This window comes from Narcine bancroftii, chromosome 3, assembly GCF_036971445.1.
Source record: "Narcine bancroftii isolate sNarBan1 chromosome 3, sNarBan1.hap1, whole genome shotgun sequence".
NCBI classification, from domain to species: Eukaryota; Metazoa; Chordata; class Chondrichthyes; order Torpediniformes; family Narcinidae; genus Narcine; species Narcine bancroftii.
Window position 1 is genome coordinate 325,253,105 of NC_091471.1, and position 22,004 is coordinate 325,275,108.

The window sequence follows — 22,004 nt, forward strand, 5'->3', positions numbered from 1 at the left end:
ACTCCAGGCAGGGATACGGATATCTATAACTAGTACACTTGCATCAAATGTCTAAAACACAAATGTTTATTCCCCACGCAGAGGGTGTCAATAATGATGAATGTATTTCCTGTCCTAAAGGTGGAAGGCACTGATGTCATGTATACAACTATTAACCTGGATGCAGTGACCAAATCCAGACTAAGACCAGAGTCATCCACAAATGACACCCTCTATGCACAGGTTAAACCAAGCCACTCAATGCAAGCTGTAGAGGACCTGCCGGTATGTCAAAGTTCAAGTTTATTATTATCTTAGTGTATGTGTTTTAAATATACATATATATATATATATATATATATATATCATTTATAATTTCATTTCTAAGATACTCAAGATTACATGATATCGTTCATCAATCTAATTACCTCAGTGTAAAGGTGCAATATACACATACACTATATTCGTACTAATTACATCCACATAGGCACGCAAGTCACACCGATATCAGTAATGATCGTTAAATTGTCACTGTATGCCCACAGATAGAGAGATAAAAGATATAAAATAATAGGTAAATAAATAAATATGAACAGTTGCATTTAATGCAAGAGAAAATGTGATATTTCAATCGTGCAAACATACATTTTGAAATCTCAGGCAACTTTAAGCCTGATGGTTATTGGATTTAAAACTTTCCTTGAACATGGAGGTTCTGCGCTTCAGGCGACTATATCATTTTTTCCGAATGTAGCTGTGGGAACAGAATGTGATCAAGGTTATGGGAGTCATTCATGACGTTGGCAGATTTCCTGAGACATCGCCTCACGTCCTGGATGGGAGATCTGTGATGCACTTTGTAAGTGTTTTCTACTCTCTGAAACCTTCTGCATTCCTGGACACTCTCGGTAATAAATCAGGCAGTGATGCAACCAGTCAGTATACTTTCCTAGTACCCTGCAGAAGTTTGTCGGAATATTGGAGAACATGCCCAAATCCACGAAAACCTGGGTTTGTGGTATAAACCTGACAAGGCGGGTCAATGAGAGAGTGTGGAGACCCTAACCCTAATGTGCAGCAAGGCTAGGAATACTTATTTTGCAATTTAATCCATTGTCCCAGCATCTCCAAAACAACATCGGGGTCTGGAACAGTATAGATGTGTTAAATTCCGATTAAATTAGCCCATATATTGGATATAATGGTCGAATCATCCTTAGGAAAGCACCTTCTCATTCGTCCGGAAAGCACTGCAACAGGAAAGGAAAGGGGGATGAAGGGGCAGAGGCAGGAACCCAGGTCATAGCTGGATACGTGGGAGTACGGAAGAGAGAAAAAAACTGCGACATGATGAGGAGAGAACGTAGCTCTCCGATAGCAGAGGGAAGGAATGGTGTTGGACGAATTGGACGAAAGAGAGGTATTGGGAGAAAAAAAATGGGATGTTGGAGCTGCCTATATGAATGCCGTTTAGTTGGAGACTGCCTTGACAAAAGAGAAGATCTAATTCCTCGAGTTTGCGTATGGCTTCCGTCCGCAGTGCATGAGGCCACGGACAGACATGCCAGTGTAAGAAATGTCTGTATAATTGAATTGGGTAGCCACTGGGGGTACCTTGCTGGAGACTCAGTGAAAGCGCGTAAGGAAACTATCTCGCAGTCTCCACAACCGCGAGTCGGCCGCATCAGAAGTATGGAACCTGGCATAAGCTTCACTCCAGCCTTAACTTTTCTCCTGTTCTCCCCCCACCCCCCCCCCCACCCATACCTGCCCACCCCTTCCTCTCTCCTTCCGACCCAACAATCTGCTTCGTCAGCCACCTACCTGTTTGTGATTATACCTGACGCAAGGCCAAACGAAAACTTTGGTTATACTTCTCTTGACCCCAGGGTCCAAAGATTCTCTTGTTTAACTCGTTTTCTTTCCTTCAAGTATCTACGCCGATTTAAATGTTAAAATCCTATGTTTGGGTGATTCAGAACGTTGATTTGTAGGCGAAAGGTAAATGTCACCATTATCGTGGGCTCGGATGCGCGATCCAACCTGAAAGCGGCGAACTCATTAGATTATTTTGTTTAGGCGCAGGTGAACGAAAGCCACTGGGATCCAACTTTCCGTTTGATGAATTATCTGCCTATATAGATTGAAAGATGGTGTGTGCACCTCATACTTTTGCAGACCCCGCGAAGCAACTGGCTCATTGCGTGAGCTCCTGCTCTCCTCGCCTTACATTTCACGCGAGAGTATGGAAATAAATTCTGACTGCTGGATTTCCCAGCCGCCCGCAATGACCATTGACGTCTTTTGATCATTCATTGTATATTTTTCCTTCAATGTATAGAGTTGTTCATCTTCGATGTTCCATACATCATTCCGCGCCCCTCACGATGGTCCATGGCCTCATGCACCACCAAACTGATCCGAGTGACAGGTTTGGAGGAACAGAACCTAATATTCTCTCTGAGCATTATCCATACTGACTTCTCATTCACTTTTTAAATTTCCGTTGACGGCTCCATCGACTTTAGCTCTTTCCCTACACAGCTACTTACCTCCAACTCAGAAATCTCAGAAATTGAGATCCCTTCCCCTCCCTCTCCATGCAGAGAGCTACCGCCCCAGATATCATTTCACTGGTTTTCTCTTGTACCTTCCTATATGTATCCACATATGACCCCTTGCCTGTGCTCCGTCCCTTCCTCCCTTCGCTTCCTCTCTCCCTCCTTTATCCACCTATGACATCTTACTTGTGAGCCTGTGTTCTTTCTCCTCCACTTCCTCCCTCCACTCCTCTTCTACACGCCAGCTCCTCCGGCTTTATTAAGACGCTTATCTGTTTAAATTTTGTTCCATACCTTGACGAAGAGCTCAGGCACTAAATGTTGGTAATCCTTTTAATTCCTTTGGATGCACCATGCTCTGCTAAGTTTCTACAGTGCGTTTGTGTTTTGGACTCGACCTCAGCGTCCACGGACTTACTTGTTGAACTTCAATTTCCCATCTTGTTACTCAAGTCCACTGTGCTCCAAAGGCACATTTTTCTATTGGGTCTCCGCGGACCAACAATTTCAATTGGCAATTGCAGGCCAGCGATGGCAAAACTAAAACCTTCTTTATTATTCCGCTCCTCCCAATACGGATGTTCTACATGCTTCAAGGTGCAGGAGGGGTCTCGATGCTGTGAACATTTCTCGCATATTTTTCGGTCCGGAGTATGTGTGTGTGGGTCTTTGCGTAAGGGGGAAGAAATTGAGAAGCAAGAGATTGGCCTTGGGTCGGGGTGCCTGTGATTGTCGCTTCAACTCAAGAGTCCCTGGAAAAATGTTCATGTTCCAACTAACACAAAGACACAGACACACACACACAAATATATATATATGCTTCTTCTTTGGCTTGGCTTCGCGGACGAAGATTTATGGAGGGGGTAAAAAGTCCACGTCAGCTGCAGGCTCGTTTGTGGCTGACAAGTCCGATGCGGGACAGGCAGACACGATTGCAGCGGTTGCAAGGGAAAATTGGTTGGTTGGGGTTGGGTGTTGGGTTTTTCCTCCTTTGCCTTTTGTCAGTGAGGTGGGCTCTGCGGTCTTCTTCAAAGGAGGTTGCTGCCCGCCAAACTGTGAGGCGCCAAGATGCACGGTTTGAGGCGTTATCAGCCCACTGGCGGTGGTCAATGTGGCAGGCACCAAGAGATTTCTTTAGGCAGTCCTTGTACCTTTTCTTTGGTGCACCTCTGTCACGGTGGCCAGTGGAGAGCTCGCCATATAACACGATCTTGGGAAGGCGATGGTCCTCCATTCTGGAGACGTGACCCATCCAGCGCAGCTGGATCTTCAGCAGCGTGGACTCGATGCTGTCGACCTCTGCCATCTCGAGTACTTCGACGTTAGGGGTGTAAGCGCTCCAATGGATGTTGAGGATGGAGCGGAGACAACGCTGGTGGAAGCGTTCTAGGAGCCGTAGGTGGTGCCGGTAGAGGACCAATGATTCGGAGCCGAACAGGAGTGTGGGTATGACAACGGCTCTGTATACGCTTATCTTTGTGAGGTTTTTCAGTTGGTTGTTTTTCCAGACTCTTTTGTGTAGTCTTCCAAAGGCGCTATTTGCCTTGGCGAGTCTGTTGTCTATCTCATTGTCGATCCTTGCATCTGATGAAATGGTGCAGCCGAGATAGGTAAACTGGTTGACCGTTTTGAGTTTTGTGTGCCTGATGGAGATGTGGGGGGGCTGGTAGTCATGGTGGGGAGCTGGCTGATGGAGGACCTCAGTTTTCTTCAGGCTGACTTCCAGGCCAAACATTTTGGCAGTTTCCGCAAAGCAGGACGTCAAGCGCTGAAGAGCTGGCTCTGAATGGGCAACTAAAGCGGCATCGTCTGCAAAGAGTAGTTCATGGACAAGTTTCTCTTGTGTCTTGGTGTGACTGCCTCAGGATCTTCGTGATGCCACCATCATCACCCTGTACAAAAACAAAGGCGAGAAATCAGACTGCTCAAACTACAGGGGAATCACGTGGCTCTCCATTGCAGGCAAAATCTTCGCTAGGATTCTACTAAATAGAATAATACCTAGTGTCGCCGAGAATATTCTCCCAGAATCACAGTGCGGCTTTCGCGCAAACAGAGGAACCACTGACATGGTCTTTGCCCTCAGACAGCTCCAAGAAAAGTGCAGAGAACAAAACAAAGGACTCTACATCACCTTTGTTGACCTCACCAAAGCCTTCGACACCGTGAGCAGGAAAGGGCTTTGGCAAATACTAGAGCGCATCGGATGTCCCCCAAAGTTCCTCAACATGATTATCCAACTGCACGAAAACCAACAAGGTCGGGTCAGATACAGCAATGAGCTCTCTGAACCCTTCTCCATTAACAATGGCGTGAAGCAAGGCTGTGTTCTCGCACCAACCCTCTTTTCAATCTTCTTCAGCATGATGCTGAACCAAGCCATGAAAGACCCCAACAATGAAGACGCTGTTTACATCCGGTACCGCACGGATGGCAGTCTCTTCAATCTGAGGCGCCTGCAAGCTCACACCAAGACACAAGATATATATGCACACAACGCATAAATAAACACATACACAAAAAAATATAAAACTAACACATAATATATACAGATATATACACACACTCAAACACAAACAAAACACATATACACTCACACACAATCACACAAAACACACACATACATATAAAACAAACATACACATATATACAGACAAGTTGATCTTGTGTCTTGGTGTGAGCTTGCAGGCGCCTCAGATTGAAGAGACTGCCATCCGTGCGTACCGGATGTAAACAGCGTCTTCATTGTTGAGGTCTTTCATGGCTTGTTTCAGCATCATGCTGAAGAAGATTGAAAAGAGGGTTGGTGCAAGAACGCAGCCTTGCTTCACGCCGCTGTCAATGGAGAAGGGTTCAGAGAGCTCATTGCTGTATCTGACCCGACCTTGTTGGTTTTTGTGCAGTTGGAACTTTGGGGGGCATCTCTAGTATTTGCCAAAGCCCTTTCCAACTCACGGTGAGGTCAACAAAGATGATGTAGAGTCCTTTGTTTTGTTCTCTGCACTTTTCTTGGAGCTGTCTGAGGGCAAAGACCATGTCAGTAGTTCCTCTGTTTGCGCCGCACTGTGATTCTGGGAGAACATTTTCGGTGACACTAGGTATTATTCTATTTAGGAGAATCCTAGCAAAGATTTTGCCTGCAGTGGAGAGCAGCGTGATTCCCCTGTAGTTTGAGCAGTCTGATTTCTCACCTTTGTTTTTGTACAAGGTGATGATGATGGCATCACGAAGGTCCTGAGGCAGCTTTCCTTGGTCCCAGCAGAGCTTGAAAAACTCATGCAGTTTGGCATGCAGAGTTTTACCACCAGCCTTCCAGACCTCTGGGGGGATTCCATCCATACCTGCTGCTTTGCCACTTTTCAGTTGTTCAATTGCCTTATATGTCTCTTCCCGGGTGAGGATCTCATCCAGCTCAAGCCTTAAGGGCTGTTGAGGGAGCTGGAGCAGGGCGGATTCTTGGACCAAGCGGTTGGTACTGAAAAGAGATTGGAAGTGATCTGACCATCGATTGAGGATGGAGATCTTGTCACTGAGGAGAACTTTGCCGTCTGAGCTGCGCCCCTCACCTTCCCAAGTGTTATATGGCGAGCTCTCCACTGGCCACCGAGACAGAGGTGCACCAAAGAAGAGGTACAAGGACTGCCTAAAGAAATCTCTTGATGCCTGCCACATTGACCACCGCAAGTGGGCTGATCTCGCCTCAAACCGTGCATCTTGGCGCCTCACAGTTCGGCGGGCAGCAACCTCCTTTGAAGAAGACCGCAGAGCCCACCTCACTGACAAAAGACAAAGGAGGAAAAACCCAACACCCAACCCCAACCAGCCAATTTTCCCTTTCAACCGCTGCAACCGTGCCTGCCTGTCCCGCATCGGACTTGTCAGCCACAAACGAGCCTGCAGCTGACGTGGACATTACCCCTCCATAAAGCTTCGTCAGCGAAGCCAAGCCAAAGAGACATATATATATATATATATATATATATAAGTATAACACACACACACACACACACACACACACACAAAGCATGAAATGCTTTTTTTCCAGTGGCCTTGTCCAATTGCCTTCAGTTATGTATCATATCCTCTTCAGCTCAGTCCACCTATATTAATAATAATCCATGTCTCGATTACATGAGAATTATTTCTCTGCTTGACATTGGCGAACCGGACGCAGCAACATATGATTTCACCTGCTTGAGGTGTGTTCCAAAGTTATTAAGAGATAAATTGCTAATCGCAAACGCAAACATGTGGCGATTGGAATTGGAAGAGAGTTTGGGATACTGTTGAGTCCCATTTATTCAGTTTACCCAAAACTATTTAAGTTGTGCTTTACTTTCTTGGCTGTTTCGCTGTTTTACAATATCTTCTTTGGCTTGGCTTCGCGGACGAAGATTTATGGAGGGGGTAAAAGTCCACGTCAGCTGCAGGCTCGTTTGTGGCTGACAAGTTCGATGCGGGGCAGGCAGACACGGTTGCAGCGGTTGCAGGTGAAAATTGGTTGGTTGGGGTTGGTGTTGGGTTTTTCCTCCTTTGTCTTTTGTCAGTGAGGTGGGCTCTGCGGTCTTCTTCAAAGGAGGTTGCTGCCCGCCGAACTGTGAGGCGCCAAGATGCACGGTTTGAGGCGAGATCAGCCCACTGGCGGTGGTCAATGTGGCAGGCACCAAGAGATTTCTTTTTTTTAAATTTTTTATTTTTCACATCATAAATCACATTAACCATGGTACACACTTTTTCCTTTTCACACATATACAGTGCCATTTTCTCCCCCCCCCCACCACCCCACCTCCCAACCCACCCTCCCTACCTCCCCCCTCCCGTCCATTTAAGGTATACAATCTAGGATACATTAAACCAGTCAGACAATGTTGTTATTCAATAAAAATACACCAGAAATTCTACTGAGTCCATTCTTTTCATTTCCTTTTCCTTCCATTAACTTAAGTAATGATTGTCCCCGGTAGGTTTTTGCTATTGTATTTAATGTAAGGCTCCCATATTTGTTCGAATATTTCAATGTTATTTCTTAAACTATATGTTATTTTTTCTAATGGAATACATTTATTCATTTCTATATACCATTGTTGTATTTTCAAATTATCTTCCAATTTCCAGGTTGACATAATACATTTTTTTGCTTCAGCTAGAGCTATCTTAACAAATCTTTTTTGTGCATCCTCCAAATCAATTCCAAATTCTTTGTTTTTTATGTTACTTAGGAGGAATATCTCTGGATTCTTTGGTATATTGTTTTCTGTAATTTTATTTAATATCTGATTTAGAACTTCCCAAAATTTTTTTACTTTCTCACATGTCCAGATTGCATGAATTGTTGTTCCCATTTCTTTTTTACATCGAAAACATCTATCAGATACTGTTGGGTCCCATTTATTTAACTTTTGAGGTGTAATGTATAGTCTGTGTATCCAGTTATATTGTATCATACGTAACCTCGTGTTTATTGTATTTCTCATCGTTCCGGAGCATAACTTCTCCCATGTTTCCTTTTTTATCTTTATATTTAAATCTTGTTCCCATTTTTGTTTAGTTTTACCATTTGTTTCCTCATTCTCCTTTTCTTGCAGTTTAATATACATATTTGTTATAAATCTTTTGATTATCATTGTATCTGTAATCACATATTCAAGGTTACTTCCCTCTGGCAAACTCAAACTGCTTCCTAATTTATCCTTCAAGTAGGATCTCAATTGGTAATATGCCAGCGCTGTATCTTGAGTTATATTGTACTTATCTTTCATTTGTTCAAAGGATAAGAATCTATTTCCTGAAAAACAATTTTCTATTCTTTTAATCCCTTTTTTTCCCCATTCTCTAAAGGAAAGGTTATCTATTGTAAAAGGGAGTAACTTGTTTTGCGTCAATATTAGTTTTGGTAATTGACAATTTGTTTTATTTCTTTCTACATGAATCTTCTTCCAAATATTGAGGAGATGATGTAATACTGGAGAACTTCTATGTTGTACCAATTTTTCATCCCATTTATATAATATGTGTTCAGGTATCTTTTCCCCTATTTTATCTAATTCTAATCTCGTCCAATCTGGCTTTTCCCTTGTTTGATAAAAATCTGATAAGTATCTTAATTGTGCGGCTCTATAATAATTTTTAAAGTTTGGCAGTTGTAAGCCTCCTTGTTTATACCATTCTGTTAATTTATCTAGTGCTATCCTCGGTTTCCCCCCTCTCCATAAAAATTTCCTTATTATTTTCTTTAACTCCTTGAAGAATTTCTCTGTCAGTTGTATTGGCAATGCTTGAAATAAGTATAATATCCTTGGAAAAATGTTCATTTTAATACAGTTTATCCTTCCTATTAGTGTTAGTGGTAAATCTTTCCAATGCTCTAAATCGTCCTGTAATTTTTTCATTAGTGGATAATAATTGAGTTCATATAGTTGGCCGAGATTTTTGTTTATTTGTACACCTAGGTATCTTATTGCTTGCATTTGCCATCTAAATGGTGATTCCTTCTTAAATTTTGAGAAATCCGCATTATTCATAGGCATTGCTTCACTTTTATTTACGTTTATCTTGTAACCCAACACTTCTCCATATTCCTTCAATTTCTTATATAATTCTTTTATTGATAGTTCTGGTTCTGTTAAGTACACTATAACATCATCCGCAAATAAACTGATTTTATATTCCTTGTCTTTTATTTTTATTCCTTTTATATTATTATCTATTCTTATCAATTCTGCTAGTGGTTCTGTAGCTTACGCAAACAATATAGGTTATAGTGGGCATCCCTGCCATGTTGACCTGCTTAAGTTATATTGCTTTGATACATGTCCATTTACTGTCACTTTCGCTAACGGTCCCTTATATAATGCTTTAATCCAATTAATATACTTCTCCGGTAAACTGAATTTTTGCAATACTTTGAACAAATAATTCCATTCTACTCTGTCAAAGGCCTTCTCTGTGTCTAAACCAACTGCTACTGTAGGTGCTTTATTCCCTTCTACTGCATGAATTAAGTTAATAAATTTACAAATATTGTCTGTTGTGCGTCTTTTTTCGATAAATCCAGTTTGGTCTAAATTTACCATTTTCGGTACATACTCTGCTAATCTGTTTGCTAATAGTTTAGCTACTATCTTATAATCTGTGTTAAGTAAAGATATTGGTCTATATGACGCTGGTGAGAGTGGATCTTTCCCTTCCTTTAGTATTACTGTAATTATTGCTGTTTTACATGAATCTGGTAAGCTTTGTGTTTTATCAATCTGGTTGATTACTTCCAGGAGGAAGTAGAATTCCATTGGGAATCCATCCTCTCCTGGTGTCTTGTTATTTGGTATTTTTTTTATTATCTCTTGTATTTCTACTATTCCAAATGGCTCTGTTAATTTATTTTGTTCCTCTATTTGTAGTTTTGGTAGTTCAATTTTAGTCAGAAATTCATCTATTTTCCCTTCTTTCCCTTCGTTTTCGGTTTGGTCTAATTGTTCATAGAATTCTCTAAAGTTTTCCTTAATTTCTTTTGGATTATATGTAATTTGTTTGTCTTTTTTCCTTGATGTCAATACCATTTTCTTAGCTTGTTTTGTCTTAAGCTGCCATGCTAGGATTTTGTGCATTTTTTCACCTAGTTCATAATATTTCTGTTTTGTGGTCATTATATTCTTCTCCACCTTATATGTTTGTAGTGTTTCATATTTTATTTTTTTATCCGCCAATTCTCTTCTTTTAGTTGTATCTTCCTTCATTGCTAATTCTTTTTCTATATTTACTATTTCCCTTTCCAACTGCTCTGTTTCCTGATTATAGTCCTTCTTCATCTTGGTTACATAACTTATTATTTGCCCTCTAATGAATGCTTTCATTGCATCCCATAGTATAAACTTATCTTTCACTGATCCCGTATTTATTTCAAAATACATTTTTATTTGTTTTTCAATAAATTCTCTAAAATCCTGCCTTTTAAGTAACATGGGGTTTAATCTCCATCTATACATTCTTGGAGGGATGTCCTCTAACTTTACTGTCAATATTAAGGGTGAATGGTCCGATAGCTTTATATTCTGTTTTTCTTACTCTATCTTGCATACTAGATGATAACAAAAATAGGTCTATTCTTGAGTATGTTTTATGTCTAGCCGAGTAATATGAATATTCCTTTTCTTTTGGGTGTTGTTTCCTCCATATATCCAAAAGTTGCATTTCTTGCATTGATTTAATTATAAATTTGGTTACTTTGTTCTTTCTGTTAATTTTTTTCCCAGTTTTGTCCATATTTGAATCCAAATTCAGGTTGAAATTCCCTCCTATTAATATGTTCCCTTGCGTATCTGCTACCTTCAAAAAGATATCTTGCATAAACTTTTGATCTTCTTCGTTAGGTGAATATACATTGAGTAGATTCCAAAACTCCGAATATATCTGACATTTTATCATTACATATCTCCCTGCTGGATCTATTATTTCCTCTTCTATTTTAAATGGCACATTTTTACTAATTAATATAGCTACTCCTCTTGCTTTTGAATTATACGATGCTGCTGTTACGTGTCCTACCCAATCTCTCTTTAATTTCTTGTGCTCCAATTCAGTTAAGTGTGCTTCTTGCACAAATGCTATATCAATTTTTTATTTTTTCAGTAAATTTAGCAGTTTCTTCCTTTTAATTTGGTTATGTATTCCATTAATATTTAAAGTCATATAGTTCAACGTAGCCATTTTATACTTTGTTTATCTTCCCTTTCCGTTTCTCCATCATTACCTTTCCTCCTTATCCATTTCTGTTTTCTTGTTTTAAACCCTTTATAAGACAACATTCCTAAAACATCAAACATTTTCCTTATTCTCCTATTTAAAACTTCTTTAGCCCCAATCTCCCCTTCCCCTCCTGAGTTGTCCTTTATCCCTTGTCGGACAACCACATCTCCCCTCTCCATTTGGATTTGCGAATTCACTCGCAAGCGTCAGCTGATTTTGCAGTGACCGCAACTCCTCCCCACCCAGCCCCCCCCAGAAAAGATTTCACTTTTCATATGTAACAAAGGTCACTCTTTTAGTTCCTTCCTTATTCCCTCTATTCCATTTCCTTCCCTTATTAATTCTTGTCTATACTATCTATATTTTCCTCTAAATACAGATACATTCATGTATGCACATTATACATATACACACATATACCTCTTTACCCACATACATATAAATCGTGGTCATTTTTACTCTTATTACATATCTTCATCTCTCTGGTTGTTTTGTAGTTGTTCTGCAAATTTCCTTACTTCCTCTGGATCCGAGAATAGTTTTTTTTTCCATAAGATCATTTTCGATGTTTTGAACTCCTTTCTCTTCTTCAGGAGTTCAAAACTTATGTGTCTTTTTAGTTCTCAGTCTTTTGTACTCTCGTTACACGTCTTCATCCCTCAGTCTATTTTGTAATTGTTCTGCAAATTTTTGTGCTTCCTCTGGATCCGAGAATAGTCTGTTTTGTTGTCCTGGAATAAATATTTTCAATACCGCTGGATGCTTTAGTATAAATTTATACCCTTTCTTCCATAAAATCGCTTTTGCTGTATTGAACTCCTTTCTCTTCTTCAGGAGTTCAAAACTTATATCTGGATAAATGAAGATTTTTTGCCCTTTGTACTCCAATGGCTTGTTGCCCTCTCTTACTTTTTCCATTGTCTTCTCCAGTACCTTTTCTCTTGTAGTATATCTTAGGAATTTTACTAAAATAGATCTTGGCTTTTGTTGTGGTTGTGGTTTAAAGGCCAATGCTCTATGTGCCCTTTCTATTTCCATTTCTTGCTGTAGTTCTGGACATCCTAGGATCCTGGGGATCCAATCTTTTATAAACTCTCTCATATTCTTGCCTTCTTCATCTTCTTTAAGGCCCACTATCTTTATGTTATTTCTTCTGCTATAATTTTCCATTATATCTATTTTCTGAGCTAACAGTTCTTGTGTCTCTATAACTTTTTTATTAGATTCCTCTAATTTCTTTTTTAAGTCTTCTCCATCCATTTCTACTGCTGCTTCCCGCTCTTCCATCTTGTCCATTCTCTTTCCCATTTCTGTTAAGGTCATATCTATTTTATTCATTTTCTCTTCTGTATTGTTTATTCTTCTTCTTAAATCATAAAATTCTTGCGCTTGCCATTCTTTAAATGAATCCATGTATTCTTTAATAAGAGAAAGTATATCCTTTATCTTGCCTTTCCCTTCTTCTTCTATTTCACTGTACTCTTCCTCTTCTTCTTCCTCTGGGTTGGCCATCTGTTGTTTCTTTGTTGCCCTTTTCTTCTCTTCTTTCTTGTTTTCGTTGTCTTCTGTGTTCTCCTCTTGCTGCAGGTGTTCTGCAGCTGTCATTGCCGGCTGTGGAGATCGACTCCCCAGCTGGTCACCCCTCCCGTCGGTGTGTTTTTTTGCATGCGCGGTTGCGCACTTTTACTCGGCTCAGTGAGCCATTTTTGTAGTCCACTTTCTACCGACCTGAGAGAGCGGGTTTCTCTCTCCACCGCGGGCCTCTTCAAACAGGTAAGGCCTTCTCCTTCTTCTTCCATTGTCTTCTCTTCCTCTCTTCTTACCGTTGATTTTGATTTTTCTTTTTTCGTCGCCATCTTCTTTCCACCTTTATACTCACTTTTCTTTAATTTTTATTTTTGTGCCTTTGTGCTTTCCTTTGTTTTTTCCGACTTTTCTGGAGAGGGCTGGAGTTCACCGTCCGGCCACTACTCCATCACGTGACTCCTGACCAAGAGATTTCTTTAGGCAGTCTTTGTACCTCTTCTTTGGTGCACCTCTGTCACGGTGGCCAGTGGAGAGCTCGCCATATAACACGATCTTGGGAAGGCGATGGTCCTCCATTCTGGAGACGTGACCCACCCAGCGCTGCTGGATCTTCAGCAGCGTGGACTCGACTGTCGGCCTCTGCCATCTCGAGTACTTCGACATTAGGGATGAAGGCGCTCCAATGAATGTTGAGGATGGAGCAGAGACAACGCTGGTGGAAGCGTTCTAGGAGCCGTAGGTGATGCCGGTAGAGGACCCATGATTCGGAGCCGAACAGGATTGTGGGTATGACAACGGCTCTGTATACGCTTATCTTTGTGATAATGTCGAGTGAAACACCCACGTTTCAATAGTTCTGGATACCTCGGAACAAGGTTAAATTCAGGGGAAACCCTCAATGGGGTGACTCCTCAACCAGAGTGACTGCGACAGTTGACGGCACCATCAGTGCCAGCGATCTGTTGGAAGCTGGTGAGGTCACAGAGATCATGTTTGTTCTGCAGAATGAGATGGTGAAAAGAGATTTCGTCCTTTAAATGATATGTAACTCCCACTTTGGCGAGAAGAATTATTGCAGCTGCTGGGTTCAAGTACTGCTGAAAGTCGTGTATCGTACTCAGGAAGTCCAGGGTAACCAATGTTTCGGGCCAGAAACTTCTTCACAGACCGAAAATACACCGGAGGGGAGGGGAAAGAAGGAAGGGGGAGCAGAGGCTCACAGGTAAGAGGAGCATGCAGGTGCGATGGTAGAAGAGATAAAAGATGAGAAGAGATGGGAGAAGAAAGGGTGGGGACCTGGAGGAAAGAGAGAGAGATACGGACAAGGGGGAGTTAATGGATATTGACATGTCCCGCTGTGATCTCGGTTTGGCAGTGCATGAAGCTACAGTACACGGACAGACTTGTGTGGCGATAGTGTGTGGAATTTAAACGATGGGCAACTGGGAGATAACGGAGATGAGGCCCTCGGCGATGCGATCTCACGGTCTGCTTCCAGCCTCTCCGACTCGAGGCCGGGCATCGTTTGAATTGAAATTTCAACTGGGAAAATAATCTAATTTGGCATTGCTTCTCACTCCCCATTGCGCTCCTTTTGTCTAACCAATAGAAAAGGTATTTGTACTTAGTGTTGGTGCTACATTTTACTGCCCTGGTCTTAAATTCGTTCTTGATGGGACACTGCTATGTGTCAAAATATTGATATGGAGTTGGCGCCTGGTATGAATAAACTCCAGTGGGTTGTTAACTCGTCTTGTATCATCACAAGCACCAGACGTCACTCTATCAAGGACATCTACATGAGTCTCAAAAAAAAGCAGCCTCTATCCTCAAAGACCCCCCACCACACAAACCACGCCCTCTTCTATCATCGGGAAAAGACCAACACTCAACCGGCACAAGGACAACTTCATCCCTGCTGCCATCTGATTCCTGAATAAACATTGCCTTACTTTTCGTGCACTCTTATTATTTTTAGAGTAACGTTGTAAGATGTTTATAATATATTATGTTCCCGCAAATCATCGAATTTCAAGACCTGTTCAGGATAATACAGTCTGATTCTGATGTGATGTTCGCTTACAAATCCTTAAACATTGCCCATGTAAGGTACATGCAAGGTACAAGTTATCTGTTACATAAATGTACACAGAGTGAAGATTTTATCAATCATTTGTTATGTATTTTAAAATAAACAAACGTTTAAGTTCATTGTATGTTGCAATAAATAAATGTTGGAGGAACACCGAGTAGAAATTAATTTGTTCCTCCCTTAAAAATGTGCACTTGGGTAAAGAAATGTTCAGTCATGGGAACAGTTTAAAATGTTAACAGATGTTAACAAATGTTGCAGTGACAAAGAGTGAGCGTTGACTTAACAACGACACATGAGTGGTTTCGATTTGATGAATAGTCTGCTTTTTGTTCAAATTTTAAACTTCCAATTTATTGCAAGAATACACACAGACGTCACCTACAACCCTGAGATATTTTTTATTCTTGCTGGCTACACAGAACTTCTACTTATTGGTATTTAAAAATGACTAATTGCGTTTTCTGATCAGCTTTGAGACGATTATGGTGTTCAATATCCATTGGTGTTCCAGGGAATATCCGAAATAAGAAGATAGTTGTATTTATACACCACGGGGCACAATAGCAAACCTCAATTGGCTTATGTTTAAAGTGAATGGAGGAAAAATGAGAGGGTGTCAGAGTAATTTTTTTTAAAAGAGCGTACTAGGTGCCTTGGAGGAATTGTCCAGGGTGGTGGTGGAACCTGTTAAATACTAAGCACAGGTGTGTGTAATGTATATTTAAGATTAGAAAAGTTATTTGGATCACAGTCCAATCTCACTGATTGCAGGCAATTCTTGTACTGTGCATAGAAGTTACCATTAACAAAGTTAATGGTTACCACTCAGGAGGGTTCTTGCTGATTTTCAGAGAGAGATTCCTTTCCCAGGATATCCACAACTGATTCCTTCTCAGTCAGTCTTGCTGACTTCCCCTTTCAGGGTTCTCCAGATGATCCTCTTTCTTTCAGGTCACCTTTCACACCACCAGTCTTCTCCAGTGACCAGGCAGCCTTCCCAAGTTTGCCAGCTTGTCCTTCTGGAACTGATTTCTGGAACTCCCTCCCTCTCTGAGAGCAAAGCTGTTCTGTCTCTGCCTGCAGAAATCACATGCTCTCCCAGGCAAGCTGTATGTCGATAAAAAGTAAAAAGCATTCTGCAAAAGTCCTGCAACAGTGACTGAGAGAATGCAGAAGAGAACCCTGGAATTGGCGGTTGCTTTGTGCAGAGACGGGACAGCGGTGTGTACATTAACTGTGATGTAGTAGCCTGAGGGGTGACCTTATTGAGGTTTTCAAACTATGGGCGTCAAAGAGAGAACTAAAATAGAAAATACGGATACAGGATTAGTTTCATGTCAGATGTAGCATGACCTAGTAACAAAAGACGTTACCGAACGGTGCAGGAATTTCAGCCTGCGATGCTGAGCCTAAATCTGTAAACCTACTGCATAACAGTCTCACGCGTCCCTATCTCACACCAATAACGTTTTTTTCAAATACCCATGTGCCTACTGGAGAATGTCATATTACCTGCTCCAGAATCAGTCGAGGGATGCTGTCCATGTACCCACATTTCCCTGACGTTGCCTCCAATCACCTTGAACATTGCTCCTCTGGTGTTTACCATTGTTGTGTCAGGTCGAAGTTTATAGCGCACTCCCCCCCCCCCCCCCCCCACTCCCCAGACCCTCCTAATCTTAATGACCTCCATTAAGTCATTTCTCTCCAATTGTCGCCTGATCCAACATCTTTGTTTTTCTTTACATTTCCAGATTGATCTTATTTTACTCACTGGATGATCGGGATTTTTTTCATTCCCTGAGGGCAGAGGAGTTTAGAAATCTAGTGCTTGAACGGTCGAGTTTCATAGTTGTTCCTACATTTACCACGGAACCTCCATCCTGGGATTTAAAAAAAAACTAATCAGCCATCCTGATGAGGCATGAATATGACCTACTGCACTCCTCCCCCTCACTGAAACCAATCCGAGGTCAGGCGACCGTTTCCCTCAGTAACATGAGGACTGGAGAGATCTATGCAGTGCTGTAGGTCTAACTAAAACAGCGCGATGACTAGAGTGCATGGTAGCAGCACTGATCACAGCCGGCAGGAAGAGGAAGGGCCAATGTTAATGACGTTTGAGAAGACAACATGTTATTCAGAGCCAACATAAGGTTTCTGTCACATTGAATTAGAAATTAGTTACCATTCTCTGCGTTATTGTTCAATGCATAATCTCGAGTAAACTGCAACATCTGCTGAATCTTTGAATCCATTTCTGCCCATCTGACAGATTTCGAGGGAAGTGTGAGCATTCTGCCGATCGAGATCAGCCCATCTCTGCTCGATGTCTGCGCAATTCAGTGACCTCTCGACAACGTGGATGAAGTAGTGCACGTTGATCCTGTGAAACGCTTCCCACCTCCTGAAAATGCAGGCGGACTCTCTCGCATGTGGATCCACTCATGTCGCTGGAGGTTCCCTGCCGAAGAGAAAATGTTCCCACACACTGACTATTTCTACCCTTCCTCTATCATGTGCAGCTGGTGCCCCGTTTGGATGAACGTCTTCCCCACAGTCTGATCGTTTAAACGGCCGCTCTCCCCTGTTGATCTGCTGGTGTCGGTTGGAGTGCCCAGCTTGTGTAAAGCCCATACGGCAGTCTGAACATTTTAATTTAATATATTTTCATTTAAATTTCGTCTTTGCACATGGTAACAGGTCCTTCCGGCTTATGAGCCCTCATCGCTGAAATACTTCATTCAACCTACACTTTGAAAGGGGGGGGGGGGGGAGGAAACTGGAGGACTCGGAAAAGCCTATCCCCAATGACCAACCCCCAGTGATCTGGGGACAACAAACAACTCCCTCAGTGACCTGTATCGTCTTTGCACGTCGGAGGGTGAGCCAGTGACTCTGCGGTATGACCCGGTAACCCAGTGCACCGCTCACGTTGATCCGCGGGTCACCGCCCACCTCCCACGGGTGCTTAGCGGCCCAGGGTCACCGGACGCCTCCCCAATGAATTTGGGGAAGCGTGCACTGCCTGCGGTGACGACCTTGACACTCTTATCATTCCTGTCATCTCACTGTCACTGTATAGCTTCCCAGAGATAGCAGTTCACCTTGCCCATCCTGCATTGACCATTCCTCTCCGTATCTCTCTCCCTGTTCACCGTAGAGCTCCCCAATGATCACGACCTCACCTGGCATTGCCAGTCACCTCCGGTATCAGCGGAGGTAGAGTGCACCTACCCCAATGACCAGGAATTGTACCTCTCCCCAGTGACGAATGACCCGTTCGCGAAACAGATACACACACACACACATCTTTTTTTTTCTTTGGCTTGGCTTCGCTGAAGAAGATTTATGAAGGGGTAATGTCCACGTCAGCTGCAGGCTCGTTTGTGGCTGACAAGTCCGATGCGGGACAGGCAGACACGGTTGCAGGGGAAAATTGGTTGGTTGGGGTTGGGTGTTGGGTTTTTCCTCCTTTGTCTTTTGTCAGTGCGGTCTTCTTCAAAGGAGGTTGCTGCCCGCCGAACTGTGAGGCGGCAAGATGCACGGTTTGAGGCGAGATCAGCCCACTGGCGGTGGTCAATGTGGCAGGCACCAAGAGCTTTCTTTAGGCAGTCCTTGTACCTCTTCTTTGGTGCACCTCTGTCACGGTGGCCAGTGGAGAGCTCGCCATGTAGAACGATCTTGGGAAGGCGATGGTCCTCCATTCTGGAGACATGACCTACCCAGCGCAGTTGGATCTTCAGCAGCGTGGATTCGATGCTGTCGGCCTCTGCTACCTCGAGTACTTCGATGTTAGGGGTGAAGTCGCTCTAATGAATGTTGAGGATGGAGCGGAGACAACGCTGGTGGAAGCGTTCTAGGACACACACACACATACATATAAAACAAACACACAGGTATACACAGACACACACACAAACTCATACATACTGGTAAGATTTACACGATAACATGGTACTGTTTACCAATCTCAAAGACTAAGAGAAGCTACAACCCAGCTTTGAAGTCGAGATTGGTTATTACTCCTGAAACTCTTTCGCAATTTTTTTAAAATTACGTTTTTTGACATAACATGAGGGTTACAGGCAAATTCGCCCTGTTTACACCCAATTAACCTAAAACCCAGGTCCATTTTGAATGGTGGGAGGAAGCCGGAGCCCCCGAGAAAACTCCACGCAGACACGAGGAGAACAGACAATCTCTTTAATGACAGCGCAGGATTCCAACCCACCCCCTGATCGCTGACGTTAAAAAGGCTGACCACGACGCCCAACATGCCGCCCTTGATGGTACTGAGTAAATGATACTGTACGCCGAGGGAAAATTCATTCAGGCCATGCTGCTCGGACATGTCGCCAATTGATCCTGCCACATCATTCTCACCTTCACCGGGCCACTCCCATCTCGCCTTCATCACCCATGGCGGACCTGCTCTTCCCACTTCACCAATCCTCAGCGAGCAATAACACTGGTTTCCATGCCGGCCGTGGTTCATCAGGTTAATGTGCCACGCTCAATGTTGCTGAGGTGATGGAAACTATTCAGCCGGTCATGCTTTATTCTGTCCACTTATTTGGACAGATTCCTGTCTCGCATCCTTCCAACTCCTCCCCTCTGATGCACCAGTCAGGTTTTATCGGTAATTTACTTAATTAACTGGTAGTTTTGTAGATTGTGGGACGACATCCAACTCCCGCAGAACGACATGCAAGCAGCACCTTATAGATAATTAATATCATTGAGAATGGTCTTGTGCAGAACACATATTTTAATTTTTTTTGACTAACGCGAAATAATTGTTGCAATTTCGTTTATTTTCTAACATCCTGTTCTTACACACCCTGCCATTTCGTTACGCACGGGGCATTTTATTTTGGGCTCGCAGGATAACACATTCTTTTCAGTTAATCTGGTGGCGAGGGTGATCCTGGACCGAAATGATTGTCCTCTTTCCAAATGTAGACGGTGGGATGGCAGCGGCCGATCTTCTGGTCGTCATCCCCAACGATGTAATTAAAGCCATGTTCATATTTAATCCCCACGTTTCTTCTTCGCCATCGCCCCCATCTGTTCCTTTAACTAGGTTCCGATGTCGGCAAAATTATGTCTGTCTGGTTTCCACCTGGTTTCACATTTCATCGATGTTTGGCCATATGTTGTCAGAATCTGAAAACAGAATACTTCGCAGAAAGAACGGCGATGATCGATTTCTGAACAGTGTCTGCATTGAGCTGTTTCATTAGTATTCATTCGTACTTTGTGTTGCATTACGGAGTCCAGAGGCAACAACTATGCACCATAACACAGGGTCACTTAAACAAAAGTTGTTTTTAATTATAATTATATTTGAAAAAGAAAACAGAATTAAACTTTAACTTATTACTTAACCTACCTAACTACTTAATACCCCCTCTAATACTAAGCACAGGTGTGTGTAATGTATATTTAAGATTAGAAAAGTTCTTTGGTTCACAGTCCAGTCTCACTGGTGGCTGGCAATTCTTGTTCTGTGCACAGGATGAACAAAGTTCACCAGTCTTTGGTGCTTAACAGGCAAATGGTTACCACTCAGGAGGGTTCTTGCTGGTTTTCAGAGAGAGGTACTCTACATACTCAGTCACACCTTCCCCCTTTAAACTAAATTGTCTTAAAATCACTAACGAGGTAACAATATATAACATGTATATAGTATACAGTAATTCAATTTCGAGAGTATTTCTATAAATGATCAATTTTAACACCTTGACAAACAATCGGCAATCATATTATTTCCACCTCTGATATGGTTAATTTGCAGATCATATTCTTGTAATATTAAACTCCAGTTTAACTATCTTCTGTTTTTATTCTTCATTTGATTCAAAAACACCAGAGGATTGTGGTCAGTGAATTTAACAATTGGTTCATGAGAGGTACCAAGATACACGTCAAAATTCTGCAGAGTAAATCTGATAGCTAACAATTCTTTTTCAATAGTGGATAGTTCTTTTTTTTAACTTTATTTATTCATTCAAAATACAGATAATAAGTAACATACATAACAATAAACTAAACATGAATGATATATTTTATATATATGAAAGAAAAAAGAAAGAAAAAGAGAAAAAAAAGAGAACCCCCCCCCTTTCAGCCAACTCTCCTAAGGAGAGCCATAAAAAGAGAAAAATAAAGAAAATTTAAACATACATATTAAGATCTAATCAATGTAAACCAAAATGTAAATATTCTGAATATAACAACCACTTATTAATAAAACAAACTATAGTTATCACGCAAAACATATGTGATTTTTTCCATTATTAAACAATATTTCATCTCATTATGTCATCTAATATCAATCATATTCATATCTTTCCACGTACGAGCAATACATTTTTTCGCTACAGATAATGCTAAATATACAAAAGCAAGTTCAAATTTATCTAATCTCAGATCCTTCTTTAAAACAATCTCCCAAATTTTTCACACCTTTAAATCTCCAATGTAATAAACTTCAATTATGTATTGAGAAAGAAATAAATTGATTATTATACAACGGAGTCAAGGCCGACAATTCACCACTAAAACCTTTGTCCATAACTTCATTAAATGTTTTAATATAGGCACATTATGTTGCTGTAACAAATTTACATTCCATCTAAACAAAAATTGATGTATTTAAACCTCGAACATTAAAAGTAGCAAACCTCAAGTTTGGCATATCTACTAATATTACTAAAAACTAATAATATCTATAATTAAAAATGCAAAACAATGTAAATAGGTCCTCCAATAGGAGAAAAAGAAACCACAAATTAAAGACTAAATAAAATAAAAATGAAAAAAATAGAAAAAAAGATAAAGTTTAAAAAAAAAACCAAAAAAACTACCAAAAGGTAGTAATCCCTAAACCAATCTTGGGTGTGGATCACCCACCAGTGGCTGATGACTAATAGAACATAGAGCAAATCTCTCCCTCCCCAGCTAAACAAAGAATAACAACAAGATATTATAATAATTTAAAAATAAAGTAAGAATAAGAAAGTTCTTCTATTCATCCAGGAGATTCCAAACTCGGCGACCCCATTTCAGAAGGAGTTGGACTCTTTCCATTCCCA

The 22,004-nt window shown here is 41.5% G+C and overlaps 1 protein-coding gene across 1 annotated transcript in view; it reads left to right on the plus strand.

Annotated features, from left to right (window-relative positions):
- LOC138756561 (uncharacterized) overlaps nucleotides 1-17,587 on the plus strand; it is a 123,640-nt gene extending 106,053 nt beyond the window's left edge. Inside the window, exons 7-8 of the mRNA XM_069922999.1 lie at nucleotides 121-264; nucleotides 17,180-17,587. Of these exons, the coding sequence (XP_069779100.1) occupies nucleotides 121-264; nucleotides 17,180-17,197 (162 nt within the window). The 3' untranslated portion in view covers nucleotides 17,198-17,587. The remainder of the gene's footprint in view (nucleotides 1-120; nucleotides 265-17,179) is intronic.
- The last annotated feature ends 4,417 nt before the right edge of the window (nucleotides 17,588-22,004 follow it).